The following is a 13,426-nucleotide window of genomic DNA, read 5'->3' on the forward strand; positions in this document are numbered from 1 at the left end:
CAAAAAAAAAGCATTTTTTTTTTTTGCAAAATTCAACATCTAATTATGATATTTTAGGCTAGGAACAATAGACTAGGAACAAAAGAGAGTTTTCTCATCCTGATGCAGAGCTTCTATGTAAAACCAACTAACATTCAATGTTAAAAGACTGACAGTTTCTACCTAGAGTCAGAAGCAAAGCAAGAATGTATGTTCTTATCCCTTCTATTCGTTATTGTATTGAGGGCTTGTTTAGTGCAATAAAACTATTAAAATAAATAAATTTTATATAAATTAGTATAGAAGAAGAAAATTATATTTATTTGTAGTCAATATAATCATCTATTTAGAAAAACCTAAGAAATCAACAAAAAAGTTGCAGAAACCAATAAATGAATTTCATATTATAGGACATACAATCAATATACCAAAACTAATAATATTTCCATATGCTAGCAATAAACTAAAAATAAAATCTTGAAAGCCTATTTATGAGTATGAAAAAATATAATAAAATACTTAGATATGAATTAACAGAAGACTTTCAAGATCTGAAAACTATGAAACTTTGCTGAGATGAAATAAAGAAAACTCATATAAGTAGAATAATATACTATGTTCATGAATTGAAAAATTCAACATTTTTAAGATGGCAACTTTCCCCAAATTAATTTAAAGCCATAAAGATGCTCTTCCCTCTAAGATTTGGAGCTTAAGTCTACACCTTGATTAGGGCTTGAAGCTGGTGACTTGCTTTCAAAGAACAGAACATGAGATGAAAAAGAAGTAAGAAACTTTGTAAATACTGTTAAACAGGTGATCATCATTAATATCGCCAGTGAATATTCATCTGGATAGCATGTACATTCTGATATGATAAAAAGGCACTTGAACCCTCCATTATCCTTTTCAAAAAAAAATAATAATCTGAGTCTAATCATGAGGAAATCATGAGAAAAACTCAAATTGAGTGATACTGTACAAAATACCTGGTTAATACTCTTCAAAACTATCAAAGTCATGACAAACAAGAAATGACTGATAAACTATCACAGATCAGTGGCAAACAGGAAGGCATGACAAATAAATGTAATGTGGTATCCTGAACTGGATCATGGCACAGAAAAAATACATTAGTAAAAAAGTAATGAAACCCAAATAAAGTATGGAGTCCGGTTTACAGCAATGTGCCAATATTGGTTTCTTAGTTTTGACAAATATACCATAGTAATATAAAATGTTAACTTCAACAACAGTTGAATAAAGGGTATAGGGAATTCTCTACTATATTTTCAAATGTCTGTAAATCTAAAATTATTTCACACTAAAAACTGTGGTCAGGTGCAGTGGCTCATGCCTGTAATCCCAGCACTTTGTGAAGCTGAGGTAGGTGGATCACCTGAAGTCAGGAGTTCGAGACCTGCCTGGCCAACATGATGAAACCCTGTCTCCACTAAAAATACAAAAAAAAAAAAAAAAAAAAAATTAGACAGGCATGGTGGTGGATGCCTGTAATCCAAGCTACTCAGGAGGCTGAGGCAAGAAAATGGCTTGAGCTCGGAGAGCAAAGGTTGCAGTGAGCCAAGATCGTGCCATTGCAATCCAGCCTGGGTGACAATGGTGAGTCTCTGTTTCAAAAAGAAAAACTTTAACACATCTCACAAGTTTTTTTGGTAAAAATTTTTAAGCTGATACTAAAAGTAATGTGGACTTTATGTAAATCTATAATATCCATTACAATTTGTAAAAAAAAAAAAAAAAGTATTTGCACGACACAATTTAAAGGTTTATTTTAAAGCTATAATAATTAAGACTTGTTGAGGAAAGAGTAGAGGTATAAATTAGTGGAAAGGAATTAAGAATCTAAAAATAGTTTCACACGTTTTTCAATTCATATTTGGCAAAAGTGCTAATATAATTCAGAGGGAAATGACAGTCTTCAATAAATGATGCTAGAATAACTGAATCTCCTATGGGAAAAAAAAATGAACCTTGATTTTTACCTCACACCATAAACAGAAATTAATTCAAAGTAAGTCAGGAGGGAGGCAAGCAAGATGGAGTAGAACGCTCTACCCATTGTCCCCCACTCCCAGGAAGAACACCAAGTTAACAATTATCTACAAAGAAAAAACACCTTCAAAGAACCGAAAATCAGATGAGTACTCACAGCACCTGCTTTTAACTCCATATTGCTGAAAGAGGCACTGAAGAGACAGAAAAAGCAGTCCTGAATTACCGACTTCACCCCTCCCCCATCCCCAGCAGAGGCACTATGCATTGGAAAGCATTTCTGGGCACTGGGGAAGGGAGATTACAGCAACAGTGATGAACTGAACTCAGTGCTGTCCTGTTAGAGCAGAAAGAAAAACCACACCAAACTCAACTGATACCCACCCACAGAGGAAGTATTTAAACCAGCCCCAGCCAGAGGAGAATCACCCATCCCAGTGGTCTGAACTCGAGTGCCTGCAAACCTTACCACCAAGGGCCAAAGTGCTCTCAGTCTCCAAGATAACCTGAAAGGCACTCTAGGCCATAATGTCTGCAACTCATAAGAGAGGGCTGAACTAGGCCCAGAGACAGTAGACTGTGGGGGCACACAACATACTGAGACACACACAGGGGCAGCCAAGAGAGTGCTGGCAGCATCCTTCCCCTAACCCCAGACTGCAAAGCTATGGCTCCAAAAGAGACCCTTCCTTCAATAATAGTTGAGGAGAGGAGAGGAAAGAGAGAGGAAGACTCTGTCTTGTATCTTGAATACCAGCTCAGCCACAGCAGGACAGGGCACTGGCCAGAGTCAAGAGGCCCCCTTTCCAGGCCCTAGCTTCCAGATGACATTTCTAGACACACTCTGGGCCAGAAGTAAACCCACTGCCCTGAAGGAAAGGATCCAGTCCTGCCAGCATGCGTTATGTGTTCACTGAAGAGCCCTTGGGCCCTGAATAACTCAGTACTTTACCAAGGGCCTTGGTGAACCTCTGAGACTTGCTGGCTTCATATAAGACTCAGCAAAAACTGTGGTGGCTATTGGGGTAAAACTACTTCTGCTTGAGAAAAGCAAAGGGAAAAGTAAAGGAAACTCTGTCCTACACCTTAGAAACCAAAACTGTCACAGAGGAGTAGAGCACCAAGCATAGTCGGGGTCTCCAATTCCAGGACTTGAATCTTGAACAGCATTTCTGGACCTGCCCTGGGCCAGGGGGGAGCACTGTCCGAAAGAATGAGTTCCAGGCCAGGCAGCATTGACCACAAGCTGCCTTTTGAGAGCTTGGGGGTCAAGGAAATAAGAAGTACACTGAAAACCAAGAACATTATACACCGTAACTGTGGTGTATAAACTACTCTTATTCTAAACAGAAAGACTAAATCCATCAAAAATAATAACTATAAAAACTTAACAAGACATAATCAGTATAATAAGACATAAATTGTAACAATAAAAAGTTAAAAAGCGGGAGGACAAAGTTAAGGCAAGTTTTTATTAGTTTTCTTTTTGCTTGTTTATTTATGCCAATAGTGTTATCAGTTTAAAATAACGTGTTATAAGATAGTATCTGTAATCCTCATGGTAACCTCAAACTAAATACATACAATGAACACACAAAAAATAAAAAGCAAGAAACTAAGTCATATCATCAGAGAAAATCATTTTCACTAGAAAACAATAGGAATGAAAAAAGGAAGAGAAGACCAAAATACAACCAGAAAACTAACAAAATGGCAGGAGTAGGTCCTTATTTATAAATAATGGCATTTAATGAAATGAACTGAACTCTCAAATCAGAAGTCATAGACTGCCTGCCTAAATAAAAAAAACAAGACCCAATGATCTATTGCCTATAATAAACACTTCACCTATAACGACATACATAGACTAAAAATAAAGAAATGGAAAAAGATATTCCATGCCAATAGAAACCAAAAAAGAACAGGAATAGCTATATTTATATCAGACACAATGGATTTCCAGACAAAAACTATGAGAAGTCAAAAGGGTCACTACATAATGATAAGGGGTTAATTCAGCAAAAGGATATAACAATCTTAAATGCACCTAACATAGGAGCATCCATATATACAAAGGAAATATTATTAGAGCTAAAGACAGCAATAGACTCCAATATAATAATAGCTGGAGACTTCATCACTCCATTTTCAGCAATGGATAGATCTTCCAGATAGAAAATCAACAAAGAAACACTAGACTTAATCTGCACTACAGACCAAACTAATCAAATAGATATTTATAGAACATTTCATCGAAGAGCTACAGAATACACATTCTTTTCTTAGCATATGGATTATTCTCAAATACAGACCATATGTTAGGTCACAAAACAAGTCTTCAAACTTTCAAAAAATGGAATAATATCAAGCATCTTCTCTGACAACAAAGTAATAAAGCTAGAAATCAGTAACGAGGAATTTTGGAAAGTATGCTCCTGAATGACCAATGAGTCAATGAATAAATTAAGAAGAAAACTAAAAAACTTTTTAAAGCAAATAATAATGGAAACACAGCATATCATAATCTATGGGATACAGCAAAAACAGTAAGATGGAAGTTTATAGCCATAAGTACCTATATCAAAAAAGAGAAAAAAAAGTCAAAAAAACAATCTAACAATTCATCTTAAAGAACCAGAGAGGCAAGGGCAAACCAAACCAAACTAACAAAATTGGCAGAAGAAAAGAAATAATAAAGATCAGAGCAGAAATAAATGAAATTACAATTTAAAAACACAAACATCAATGAAACAAAAAGTTGTTTTTTTGAAAAGATAAACAGAAATGACAAATCTTTAGCCAGCACAACCAAGATAATAAGGAGACCCAAATAAAATACAGTAAGAAATGAGAAAGAAGACATTAGAACTGATACATCAGAAACTCAAAAGTTCATTAGTGGCTACTATAAGCAACTATATGCCAATACATTGGAAAATATACATGAAATGGACAAACTCCTAGATATACACAACCTACCAAGATTAAACCAGAAAGAAATCCACAACCTGAACAAATCAATAATAAGTAACAAGATCCAAGCTGTCATAAAAAGTCTTCCAATAAAGAAAAGTCTAGGACCCAATGGCTTCATTGCTAAATTTGACCAATCATTTAAAGAACTAATACCAATCCTATTCAAACTATTCTGAAAAATAGAGAAAGCAGGAACCCTTCTGAACTCTCTCTACAAGACCAGTATTACCCTGATACCAAAGAAAAAAATACACCACAAAACAAAACTATAGGCCAATATCTCTGATGGTTATTGATGTAAAAATCGTCAACAAAATACTAGTAAACCAAATTCAACAATACATTAGAAAGATTATTCATCATGACCAAGTGGGAATTTATCCCTGAGACGCAAAAAGGGTTCAACATATGCAAATCAATCAACATGATACATCATATCGACAAAATGAAAGACAAAACCCAGATTATTTCAATTGATGCTGACAAAGCATTTGATAAAATTAAACATACCTTCATGATAAAAATCCTTTAAAAACTAGGTATAGAAGGAACATACCTCAACATAACAAAGGCCATCAATGACAAACCCACAGCTAGCATCACACTGAATGGAGTAAAAAAAATAAAAGCCTTTCCTGTAACATCTGAAACATGACAGGATGCCCACTGTCACCACTGTTATTCAACATAGTGCTGGAAGTCCTAGCTAGAGCAATCAGACAAGAGAAAGTTATAAAGGACATCCAAATTGCAAAGGAAGAAGTAAATTATCCTTGTTTGCTGATGATACGATCTTATATTTAGAAAAACCTAAAGACTCCACCAACAAACTATTAAAACTGATAAACAAATTTGGTAAATTTTCAGGATACAAAGTCAACATACAAAACTCAGTGGCATTTCTATATGCCAATTATGAACAATCTAAAAAAGAATTTTAAAAAGTAATCCCATTTATAATAGTCACAAATAAAATTAAATACCTAGGAATTAACTAGAGAAGTAAAAAATCTCTGCAATGAAAATTATAAAACACTAATGAAATAAAACGAAGAGGATACCAAAAAAATGGAAAAATATTTCATGTTCATGGGTTTGAAGAATCAATATTGTTTAAATGTTCATACTACCAAAGCAATTTAAAGATTCAGTGCATTTCCTATCAAAATACCAATGACATTCTTCAGAAACATACAAAAACCAATCCTATCATTTATATGTAATCACAAAAGACACAGAATAACCAAAGCTACCCTAAGCATAAGGAATAAAAGTGGAGGGATTACATTACGTGACTTCAAATTATAGTGCAGAGTTATATTAACCAAAATAGCATGGTACTGGCATACAAACAGATACATAGACCAGTGGAACAGAACAGAGAAGATAATCCAGAAACAAATCTACACACCTACAGTGAACTCATTTTTGACAAAGTTTCCAAGAACATACACCGGGGAAAAGACAGTTTCTTCAAGAAATGGTGCTAGGAACACTGGATGTTCCTATGCAAAATAATGAAACTAGACTCCTATCTCTTAGCATATACAAAAATCAAAGCGAAATTGACTAAAGACTTAAATGTAGGATCTCAAGCTATGAAACTACTACAGAAAAACATTGGGAAAAGTCTCCAGGACACCGATCTCAGCAAATTTCTTCAGCAATACCTTACAAACACAGGTAACCAAAGTAAACACGGACAAATCATGTTGAAAATCTTTTACATTCCAAAGTATACAGTCAACAAAGTGAAAAGACAATCCATGCAACGGGAGAAAATACTTGCAAACTACCCATCTGATAAGAGATTACTAACCAGAAAATATAAAAAGCTCAATCGACTCTGTAGAAAAAATTCCAATAATCCTGTCAAAAGATGGGCAAAATATTTGAATGGACATTACTCAAAAGAAGACACAGAAATGGCAAATAGGCATATGAAAAGATGTTCATCATTGATAATCAGAGAAATGCAAATCAAAACTGCAATGCAATATCATCTCACCCCAGTTAAAATGGCTTTTATCCAAAAGACAATAACAAATGCTGGTAAGGATGTGGGGAAAAGGGAACCCTTGTAAACTGCTGGTGGGAATGTAAATTAGCACAACCATTATGAAGGCAACTTTGAAGATATCTCAAAAAAATTAAAACTGGGCTGGACGTGGTGGCTCATGCCTATAATCCCAGCACTTTGGGAGGCTGAGTTGGGTAGATCACCTGAAGTCAGCAGTATGAGATCAGCCTGGCCAACATGGTGAAACCCTGTCTCTACTAAAAATACAAAAATTATCCAGGCATGGGGTGGGAGCCTGTAATCCCAGCTACTTGGGAGGCAGCAGAATCGCTTGAACCTGGGAGGCAGAGGCTGCAGTGAGCCAAGATCATACCATTGCACTCCAGCCTGGGCAATAAGAGCAAAACTCCATCTCAAAAAAACAAAAAGAAAACTAAAAATAGAGTTACTATATGATCCAGCTGGGTATGTACCCAAAAGAAAGGAAATCTGTATATCAAAGAGATATCTGAACTCCTATGTTTCTTGCAGCACTTACAATGGCTAAGATTTGGAAATAACCTAAGTATCCATCAACAGATGAATAGATAAAGAAAATGTGGCACATCTACACAATGGAGTACTATTTAGCCATAAAAATGAATGAGATTCAGTCATTTGCAACCACATGGATCAGAGTGGAGATCATTATGTTAAGTGACATAAGCCAGGAGCAGAAAGACAAATATCACATGTTCTCATGTTTTTGTGGGAACTAAAAATCAAAACAATCAAACTCATGGCATAGAGGGTAGAAGGATAGTTACCAGAGGCTGGGAACGGTAGCTGTCAAACCATGAAAAGACATGGGGGAACTTTAAATGCATATTGTTAATAGCAAGAAGCCAATGTGAAAAGGCTATATAATGTATGATTCCAACTATATGATATTCTGAAAAAGGCAAAACTCTGGAGAGTAAAAAGATCAATGGTTGTCAGTAGCTGAGGAGAAGAAAGGACCAAAAAGTGGAGCTTGCAGTATTTTTAGGGGAGTGAAACTATTCTCTATGATACTACAATGTTATTTTTGTGAAATATATACATTTGTCAAGTGTACAATACCAAGAATGAACTCTAACATAAACTATGAACCTTGGGTAACACTGATGTGTAAGCTGCAACACATGTACTAGTCTGGTAGGGATGCTGATCCTAGGAGAGCCTGTATGAGGTTGGGAAGTGGCAAGGTGTGTGGGAATACACTGTACTTCCCATCCAGTTTTGCTATAAACCTGAAACTGTTTTAAAAAATAAAGTAATTTAAACAAAAAAGTAAATAGCCTTTTTTTTAATTTGTGAATGATTTTCATTAAAAATTTACAGACAAGACAGATAAACTTCATTGTTGTTAGGAGACCCACACTAATTAGAAAATAGGAGACATAACTGAGGTTAAATACGAAGGGTGGTATGAACCTATAAGGAAGGCAAATATTAAGAGTGAGCTGACCTCAAAATGTTGGACGTAATGATATATCCATACAATAAAATACCGTTAGTATTAAAAAGGAATGAAGTACTACCCATACAAGTGAAAGCTTGGATGACCCACAAAAACGTCATGGTCATTGAAAGAACAAAAGACCATATATCATATGTTTCCATTTATATTAAATGTCCAGAATACACAAATCTGTGGAGACAGAATACAGAGTAATGCTTGCTAAGGGTATAATGTATGGGGTAGCAGCTTGGTGAGAAATGGAAAGTGATCACTAAATGGACATGGTGTTTCTTTTTGGGATAATGAAAATGTTCCAAAAACTGCCTCTAATGAGGTTTCATAACACTGTAAATATAGAAAGACTGTTGAATTCTACACATTAAATGGGTGAATGTTACGGTATTTCAATTACATACCAATATATCTGCTAGAAAACAGTGAACTGATGTTTACATTTGCAGGCACAGGAAGGCACACACTACCTGGACTAAGACTAAACAGGAATCTTAAAGCTGTGTTCAAATCAGGCAATGAATAAAAGAACCAATCCCTTATTCAACACTTACTCTTTGCCAGGAACTGTGCTGGGTGCTTTATCCTGCTTAAGTCCCTTTCATACCATTCTAGATAGGTAACATTTACACTATTTTCGAAATAGAAACTGAGCGTCAAAGTATTTGCCAGAGAACATGCAGCTAGTTAGAGAAAGTCATCGCAAGTTGAAAATCCAATTCAGTTCTATTCTCTAAGGTCTCCTGCCCCCCAAAAAGAATAGTCCCACTTCTTGGGGCAGATTGGCTTATGCTAACAAAGGACAAAAAATTAATTAAAATGAATGCCTAGGTTGTAGGCAAAGAAAAAAAACCTGTGTTCTCTCGCATAGTCTAGATTATTAACTTTCTAAGAGTAGAGGCCGTGATGGCTTTATACTCTATATGTCTAGCTTCTGATAAATATCAGTAAAATCTGCTCAATTAAATAAATGAGAAAATACAAAACCAATGAAGCATAATTAACAAGAAGGGACGAAGGTCTTTAAATGAGTTTCCATATTTTATAGTCAGGTTATTATTGTCTTAGGAAGTATTGTCTCAACGTACACTCTTTGAAGAATCATGGATATTTGGAAAACCTTCATAGCACTTGAAGCAAATAAATGAATAATTTTTCCTTTGGAAAACACCTACAGACCAAGAAAATTTGGACTGAATTTCTGAGCAACTTTGGGATTCAGAACTGACCATTAGAAAACAAAATAACATCCCTATGTCCAATGTTGGATTAAATGGCCTCTTCAACTCTGATGGCTTATACAAAGCTTCTCCTTAGGTATCCAAATCAGCAAAATTTTAACTATAAGAATATGATGGTGCTAATGGACCACCCCAAAGGCATGTACCCTTGAGTGTTTTCATAGATAGAGGATTATGGACACGTTGCAGTTGCCCTCTTACTCTAATTCTCTCATGCCCATACCACACAACTGATAAAAAAAAAAAAAAAAAAAAAAAAAAAAGCTAGGGTTAAGAAGACAGTTTCCCACCCCACCGAAATGTCAACCTTTGGAAGACAGAGATAAGAACCTCTGCTTCTAACCTGCCAAACAAACCAATCTGAAGGGCTTATCAAAGAAGCTCAACCTTATAATATCCTATGATTCCACTTCTGACACTTGAGAGTCCAGAATAAACTCTAAAGAAATTCAGTATCATTTTTAAATTACTTGTAAAAAAAAAAAAAAAACCTTTGGCTCATGAATTATGAGCCAATGTCACATGTTAAAAAATTTTAATATTGGTACATTTTTCTTATGTTTACTCACAATATACAAAAATCTTTCTGTTTTGTACTTTTTGTAAATACCTTAAAACCGGGACTACCCATTAATCCATCCTTTCCATGTCTTCCTGGTTCTCCCTAAAAAATAAATACATGTGCTTTATGTATTTTTACACTAATTTTTCTCTTTAAAGAAAGATACTGTAAGATAGTTTTCATTTAAAGCAAAACACTGAGAGCTTTTTTCTATCAAACTCACAGCAAGTCCAGGAAGGCCAGGGAAGCCAGCATTTCCCTTTTCACCTTTTGCACCCTGTATTGAAAACAAACACTTAAAACACAATCTTTGCAATAATGTTTTCAAGTCCCAACCAAAACTTAAATAGAAAAGCTACTAAGTTAACATCATTATGTAGTAAAAATTCATGGAACTACAACTCATGTTGACTCTGTAAAGCATTATTTTTCCAGCCCAGTAGATACAATATCAAGACATTAAAAATGTTGATAGATACAGAATTATCATCACAAGAGGCATCTAAACACAAAAACCACATTTTGGCAAAATTTAAAAAGCAATGGGTATTATAAATATTTTTCCTTCAGTGTGAGGAAATAAAAAGGCCCATAACATCAAATTTCAGTTTTTTGTTTCAAATTTCAAATTTTGTTTTTAAGCAGCTACTGCTTCCTAAGGAATCTCATTGTAAATTTTTTTTTTTTTTTTTTTTTTTTTTTTTAGACGGAGTCTTGTTCTGTCAGCCCAGGCTGGAGTGCAATAGCATGATCTCGGCTCACTGCAACCTCCGCCTCCTAGGTTCAAGCTATTCTCCTGCCTCAGCCACCTGAGAAGCTGGAGCTACAGGTACCTGCCACCATGCCTGGCTAATTTTGTATTTTTAGCAGAGACAGGGTTTCACCATATTGGTCAGGCTGGTCTTGAACTCCTGACCTCATGATCAACCTGCCTCAGCCTCCCAAAGTGCTGGGATTACAAGCATGAGCCACTGCTCCCAGCCTGTAAAAGTTTTAAAAGCTCAGAATGATCAACAGTAAAGCATAGTATTACGGTCTGCAGTCACCAGTTCTTTTTCTGTTTTGTTTGTTTTCATTTTTCTGAATTAATCCCCTAAGAATGGTGAACAAAGCTAATTGCTCTAATGTTGGGCTGGAACTGCAATTCAAGCTTTCTGTTTCCATTATGTTAAAAGGTCAATATGAATACTTTGTTGTGTGATCTATACGTCCCTTTTTGCCATAAAATCCAGGTGCTCCTTTGTCTCCTTTGGCGCCCATTTCACCCTACAAGACAAAAATATAAATACTGAAGATTAAAGAAACATGAATATTTTTCTTATCTGTAAGAAAAATACAGATTATAAGCAAAGGGTTTAATATGCCAAAAGCAAAACAAAACAGAAATAAAATAATTTAAAGTTTGTTTTAAAAAGCCCTCATTTCCAGGCTTTATAAAGGAAATTTTTAAAAATAACATTTAGTGCTATAACAGGGCTTAGAGTATAAGGCTTATAGTTCAGAAAACTTGCATACAGCATAACATTAATTTTCAAATACTATGAAATCATACATTTATAAGTGTAAACTTTAAAGGGAATTTTTTAAGTTTTATATAAACTAATATTAATCTTAGCTCATTGTTTCCTTTATCTTTAATTGTATATGAACATTTATTTATAATACATTTGCAATATGAAAGTGCTTTAAATTTGAATTTAAAATGGCATTGCTATATTTAAAAGAAACATATTTCTTCAACCTTTGATCCTGGCATGCCATGAAGCCCAGGAAAACCAGGAAGTCCACGATCACCCTGAAATAAAACTGAAATTAGTTAAAGAAAAATGATTTCAGCCTAAACAATATCATTGTATATTCTTCAACCTCACCCTTGTCAAAATCTACTTCAAATATATCTGCAAACAGTTAAATTCATATCAACATTAAACCCTATCTCTATGAAAAATTAATCCTCACTTACGAGGGTTTCATTTATCATCAGAGAAGAAAAGTATTTTGGAGCTAAAGAAATCTCACTAGCAATCCTGACTCCACCCTTAGTGAGCCACCACCTACTCTAAAAAAGTCTTAGGCTTTTACAAGCGCAAGACACGTGAATTAATGGAAATGATCCAGTTCCAACATGCTCAGGAAACAGTTATCCTCTGCGGTCCTAATGAAAGACCCTAAACCTAAAGTCTCAACACAGACTAGGACTCTGGAATTTTTTTAAATTGCTCATCTTACTAGTTACTCATAGAAAGCATCTGTTCATATGTGTCTATGAACATGAAGGCCCTAAGTTTTCTCCAAAAGAGAAAAGATGAAAAAAAATCATAGTAACTTGATATTTAGTAGATATAGGTTTAGTATTTAGTTCTGCAGGATACGTTGGTGGTGCTTTAGCTTCAAAAATCTTACTTGGGAAGACATAGTAAATAAAGAACCAATGACTTTCATGGCAACATTTGGGTCAGGTTCACTTTTATCTAGGCATATTAAGATATTACATACAAGCCACTAGTTATACTCCTAGCTTGTCTGGTAGACATATTAAAGATTATATCATCTGTGACTGATGTAATTTTTATAAAAGTTATTCATTCGCATGATTTAAAGAGTGATATATTTATCCAAGGCCTATAGAACCCTCCAAAGGCAACTCTTTTTATTCCAAAGTTTCACACTCCTTTGAGTTCAAATCACCAAACCATATGGTTACAGCTACATTTTCCATTTTTAGCATTATCTACTGACTTCCCACCATGAACACAGAGGATTAACCTCTCATAGCAACCAACACCTCCTCCCCATCTCCACTTTTAACAGACAAATCCCCTTAACTCTCAATTACAACATTGGTTAAATCAGTAGTCAAGGTTTATTTTGTTAAGATTTGCAGATAAGCTATAAATTTATTCTTAATACTTGCCTTTTCTTGCCCAAATGTTTATCTTTCTTGGAGTCAAATATTGCCATTTTGTTAGTTTCCTTTAAACTTATTGTTATATTGAACTCCAAAATCTTTCCAACTGTCAAAATCACTTCTGAGTGTATTCATTTCCATTGAAAATTTCGTTTTCTTTAATAAATCTCTCCTAGAGCTGTCTCATATGTTCTTTTTTTTTTTTTTTTTTTTTTTTTTTTTTTTTTTTTTT

The 13,426-nt window shown here is 34.7% G+C and overlaps 1 protein-coding gene across 3 annotated transcripts in view; it reads right to left on the bottom strand.

Annotated features, from left to right (window-relative positions):
- Window positions 1–13,426, bottom strand: part of COL21A1 (collagen type XXI alpha 1 chain) — a 191,111-nt gene that overhangs the window by 52,585 nt on the left and 125,100 nt on the right. For all 3 annotated transcript variants that reach the window (XM_032299751.1, XM_032299750.1, XM_032299752.1), the window contains 4 exons: window positions 12,028–12,081; window positions 11,499–11,552; window positions 10,510–10,563; window positions 10,335–10,388 (listed from right to left, as the gene is read on the bottom strand). In XM_032299751.1, the coding sequence (XP_032155642.1) occupies window positions 10,335–10,388; window positions 10,510–10,563; window positions 11,499–11,552; window positions 12,028–12,081 (216 nt within the window). The remainder of the gene's footprint in view (window positions 1–10,334; window positions 10,389–10,509; window positions 10,564–11,498; window positions 11,553–12,027; window positions 12,082–13,426) is intronic.

The sequence above is a fragment of the Sapajus apella genome, unplaced genomic scaffold, assembly GCF_009761245.1.
Source record: "Sapajus apella isolate SASKATOON/1434 unplaced genomic scaffold, GSC_monkey_1.0 scaffold41, whole genome shotgun sequence".
Lineage (NCBI taxonomy): Eukaryota > Metazoa > Chordata > Mammalia > Primates > Cebidae > Sapajus > Sapajus apella.